General features: G+C 41.9%; 1 protein-coding gene across 1 annotated transcript; it reads right to left on the bottom strand.

The window, feature by feature from the left end:
- Positions 1–1,551: 1,551 nt before the first annotated feature.
- On the bottom strand, positions 1,552–5,255 carry LOC119441685 (uncharacterized). Its single transcript, XM_037706281.2, has 4 exons — positions 5,199–5,255; positions 4,597–4,653; positions 3,828–3,979; positions 1,552–1,909 (listed from the first exon to the last, which is right to left on the bottom strand). Exons 2-4 carry the CDS (start codon positions 4,646–4,648, stop codon positions 1,586–1,588), a joined length of 528 nt encoding a protein of 175 aa, XP_037562209.1. The 5' UTR covers positions 4,649–4,653; positions 5,199–5,255; the 3' UTR covers positions 1,552–1,585.
- Between the last annotated feature and the right edge of the window lie 211 nt (positions 5,256–5,466).

The following is a 5,466-nucleotide window of genomic DNA, read 5'->3' as shown; positions in this document are numbered from 1 at the left end:
GCTTTTGACGTAGTATATCATCCAGTACTGGCCGAGAAGCTTCCGAACTATGGCGTTGAAACTCCTATTGTAGGTTTGCTACGCAGCTACCTACTCGATAGTTCCGGCTTTGTGAGCATCAGTGATCAGTCTTCTTTTATTAATGCGGCATCTACAGTTGTGCCCAAGGTTGCTCACTTATCTTCTTAATTTTTATCAATGATGTTTCCTCAGCATTCTAAAAGTATTAATTTCTTTTTTATGCTGGCGAAATCAAAATAATCAAAGAGATACACAGTACTGCGTAGCCTTGGCGCTTTGTTCTCTGAATTGCTCTCTGAATTGTACCAATTGAACGGGCTCACTCGAAATTAATCCAGAACGAATATTATGTCGCATAAGCATCAAGTTCATATATGGCGTTTTCTTATTTTCTTGGTCGTGAACTACTGGCCAGGGTTGTTGAAATAACAAATCGCGATGTGCTTTTTACAGAATTTCAAGCTTATCCTGCCACTCTAAGCGCGTAGCAACACGACGCCGACGTGCGCTTGGTTCATTCTGCACATTTGCAAAAGATTTCCGTACCGCACTCCCCTCCTTAAATTATGCCCATCAACATGTCTCCCATTGCTTGGATACGCCCCAGTGGTGGGAAACGACACAAGCAATCCAAATAACACAATAATTCAGCGACCTCGTGCAACAACGGTTGTTTAAGTTTGAATAATTATTGTAGACATCCGTCCTTAAGGCGAAAATATGGTCGTACCGACGTCCTCTCTATGTACAAAATCATTCATGGAATTATTACATACACGGATCTACTAGCTTCTGTTTCGCCACGGGTTCCGCAGGAAACTACCAGGGAACATAGGCTCTCTCACGTTTCTGCCTCTTTCGGCCCTCCATACAATGCAAACTCTTTGCAACTAACATTTTATCCATTTTGATATGTTTCAAAACGTGTCCGAGCTTCTACATTCTCTTGGCACTTCTTTCTAGCTGCATCCCTTTCCTGTTTTTATAGTCTTTTTCTTCCTTCCTTATTTTAGCTCTGTCTCTCATTTGAACGTTGTTACTGTAGCGTTACTCATTGTGTAGCTGCTTATCCAGTTATTTTCTGATTGTATTTCTTTTATTTCAAACACGCAGCTTTTTCTCGCAGTTTTACATTTCTACATTTCTTGTGGTTTTTTGGTAAGGTAAATACATTTATTGATTGATTGGTTACAATTATTAGCCAGACTTTCTGTGCCATATAATTGCGACTGGACGATATGCGCAGTGAGCTGCAAGAGCCCTCTTACGCTTTTAATAGACGATAGGGCTCAGCGACCACCTTTACATGCGCGGCCGGCGACCAGAGTTATGACTGGGATCGCATTGTTTCTTGCAGCTTGCTCCTATCGTTTCCGTTTCCTCCGGCTTTTGCCGCCTCCACCGTAGGGTACCTAACCAGGTGCAACCTGGTTAACCATCCTGCCTTTCTAATTTTTCCTTGCTATTTTGTTTTCAGGAATGTGTCACAGCAAATACGAGTTTAAAAGAAAGACAACACCAAAGCGTTTTTTATGAAATGAATTGTTTGGTTTATTTGTTTTTATCAGTTACGAATGCTTTCTAAAGCTTTGCCCATCTTCATAAGTCGCTGGGCTGCTCGCATGATGACATCGAGAAACATCTTGACAAAGTTCCCGCGACTCTCAGAATCTTCCAAGGCATAGCCACTCATAACTTTGGTTAGCAACTTGGATATGATCTCTGCTGCCTTGTCCTTGAGCTTCTGCTGGGCGTCCTCAGTGGCTTTCTTTATGTGGTCCTTCGCCTCCTTGTATGCCCCTTTTACGGATGCCTTCACCTTTTGAGTTGCGTTTTTCAAAGCGTCCCTTGTTTTCTCCCACAGAGCACGGAAAAAGTACTCATCGCTCTGAAAAATGAAAGCACGTAGCCATTAAAAGATGAAATGTAGGGAATCGACGCGTAAACGTTAGCTCCAATTCCTTACGCCACTTTCTTCACATATATGTTTACTAAGACCACGAAGTGCCCATTTACGGAAGGTGACTATGCTTAGTACGTGAGAAGATGAACATTTGACTTAGGTTTAAAATAGAGACTTACATAACCCTAAAAATGTAAAAAGCTTGTGCCAACTCCAGTAGCGCACCCAGGATCTCTGGCAGGGGGGGGGGGGGGGAGGGGTGTGACAGTTTGCCGATACCATCTAAACAGCACTAATTTCAACTTCTTCACGGGAAATTGTCAAAAAATGTGCTTTTTACGAGTGTGCAGACGATTGCGCGTCTTACATCTTAGTTGCAGTACTCAAATTCGCAAGGAAAGACAAGGGGTTAAACAAAAGGGGGGCTTGGGTCAGCCTCAGGGGGGCGGTTACAACCCCCGAACCCCCCCCCCCCCCGTCGGTGCGCCACTGGCCAACTCTATAGTTTTGATACGAACAAGCACTTATTATTATTATTACTTTATTACGGCAGACCATACAACAGCATTTCGTCGTGCTTTGCTAACTTCTCTATTTAGGAGCTTGTAAATTAGACTTGATTCCTATATTGTACATCCTAATAGACATGACTTCTGCTCGCCTAATTGCTCAAATCCCTAGGAGCGCTGAGCATCCGTTCTGTAAAGTGTTCAACTTATTGATAGCTGTGTGAAAGCTGCAGGAATACAAATAAATTGAAGTACGCACGTATGCAAAAGAGGACCCCACCTAGAGTAGCTAAAGAAAGGAAATAGATGTGAGATGCACCATAGTTGAGCTTTTTGTTATCCCTCTTTTGGCAACATTATTTTTTCAGACCGTTTATCCACCCGTCATTAGTACACTCCTCGCACATTTCGGTAAATCTAGGTGAGCAGAGGGTATCTTTTTTACTGAACTTGTGCGGGGCAGTAAGAGGACGTTGCTATGTCAGAGAACAGGGCAATCATCTAATCTGGCCATGTCATGTCTCACGCAACGACAGGCCCTTGTTTGTGACTAGTAACTTTCTTGTAAGCCACCAGGGCAGCATAGACACCCACTTCTTTGGACTGTACGGCTATTCCACTAAGATTGTTTGTATCGCACCGGTCAATACTAGAAAGAGGGACATTTTTCCGAACATATAGTTACCTGTAAACATTGAGGCGATTGCTAAAGAAGTGACAGTTGATTATGTTATTCGTTTTACGGGAGGGCCAACGCGCATTCGTCAATTTAATAGTCTAGATATAGTAGTATGCGGGCAGAAAGCCTATATTCCACCTAACACAATTTATTTAGCATAGAAAATCGCCTAAACACGTTTTCACAGCGAATGCACATTGCGATATCGCACAATATTTTTTCTAAGATATACCGCATGCACCTATGGAGTGAGCACGCTTCGGAAACAGTCAGAAATTAGTAATGGCTAATATTATTATTTAGGCACGTGAAATAGTGCGTAGGGGTGCATTTGATGCAGTGCATAAAAGTAAAAATAAAGCCGTCAACATGTTTTAAGAAACATACGTCCAATATCTGACTCACTGCCATAGTTGCTTAGCTAGAGAATGACCCTTCAGCCTAAGTAGGTGGTGTTCAAAATATTATGTCTACAACGTGTTTCCGGCTTCGCAGTTGATTCCCATTCATGCTGTGAGCAAAAGCCTTCCATATTAGTTTCTCTTACTCGGAGGGAGCCTTCAGTAGGGCGCGGATACGTACGCCCCCTATAGTAAGCGTTTAAATATATTTTGTAGACAGACTATTACAACTGCTATTACACAAGTAGATGGTAGTTCTTCCAGAGAAAATGATTGCTTGCCAGCCTAACTTTCACCCTGGTTTTCCTACGCACCTCAGCATTAATGTCCTCGTCATCAGCTAGGGCCTGGGCCACTTCTCGCAGGATCTCACCCACATGAACAGCGTCTTGAGCGGCACCTTTGGCCGCGCTGTCAAATGTTGCGTCGAAGTTAGACTCTTCCTCAGGAATGGTGTGTGCGTTCACTGAAATGGCATGAATCGTTTCTGTTAGACGTTAGAAGGTCTGTAAGGAACTATTTGCTTGCAATATTCGATGCGGTACATTAGGAAGCATTACACGTGTTGACAAACGGAGAATATCGCAGGAACATTTGGTTCGCTGATGGCATTCTTGTATAAAGTAGTGCCTGAGGTGACTTACAACAAATTATTATCACAAATGGTAATATCAAATCGTATGCTTGATAATTACTTTGAACAAGGTTTATTAATATGTATTGCCCTATCAAGAGAGCAAGATTTTGAGATTTGTAGTGATGTCTGTAGAAATTGGCGTGAGTTAATTTCGAGAATGAACAATGAACTGGAGTGTAAAATTAAAGGCGCTCTCAAGCCATCGTAGGCAGTATGACAATGCCCTTGAAATTGTGTGTGCACAATCATTGCATTCTAACACGCATTGAACTGTGGCGTTGAAACCTTGGAGATAACAGAAAAGTGTAGCCAGCGTAAAAGTTTTGTTTGCAGACATTTCATTGCTGCATTTATTGCTGCTTAATTTTCATATGTCTATTCACGTACAACACTTTCCTAGTATATAACTCTCTTTCTTGTTTAGTGGAAGAAATATCCATACGTACCCGTAAAAGCGACGAGGACCACGAGACAAATGGCTGCAGAAAGGTGCCTCATGACGTCTGTCAGGAATGAAAAACGTTTTCTTTTTATTCTGTGGTAGCGTAAATCTCACATTTATGCGCAAATACATGCCTCAGTGCTTCGAATTGCGACTATTTGAGCACCAGCATCTCAAGCACACCATCTTTAACATATATATGTGGGTTTACATTAAAATAAAATATTATTGGGCTAATTTCAACCAACACGGCCAATATGTAGTAACCTATGATCACTGCGTCAAAAGAACTCTTCATTTATTGAGAGCATTTTTATTTATGAGATTATTTTGCTACTAGACTAAACGCTGATACCTACCCCAAATTTAATTTTCTGTTAGGTGCGGTGCGTGACACGCATGATTCCAAGCAAGCAGCATATACAAGAAAGACTAGCACACATTGAGAAAATATCCTGCCCTATTTTCTTATTTCTCAACTAATTATAAAATGAAAGAGGATCGTATTTCATATAGGTCATATTTCATAACGTGTTATATGTGTAAACCGGAATGCTTCACACATTACAGCGAGAACTCAACCGCGGCATGTGTAGGTCTACTTACCAACAGCAGAAGCCCACAGGATATTTCTAAGGCTGTATTGAGCTAATTGTGAAGAAGCTGCGTTCACAATCCGGCTTTTATACTAGGTAGCCTTGATGATCCGTTCTTTTTGTCTTTGTTAAAGAGATATGTTCGTCCCACGAGATCAACGGTCGTCGAAGCGCACATATAGAAACCTACATATGGCAGCTATCTCGAGAGGGGCTGTCTGAGGTATTGTCTATTGCACAGATTGGCGCGAGTTGGATGATTCTTCTCTTGCAATCTA

Source organism: Dermacentor silvarum, chromosome 2 (genome assembly GCF_013339745.2).
Source record: "Dermacentor silvarum isolate Dsil-2018 chromosome 2, BIME_Dsil_1.4, whole genome shotgun sequence".
Classification (NCBI taxonomy): domain Eukaryota; kingdom Metazoa; phylum Arthropoda; class Arachnida; order Ixodida; family Ixodidae; genus Dermacentor; species Dermacentor silvarum.
This window is presented reverse-complemented; position numbering and strand designations above follow the sequence as displayed.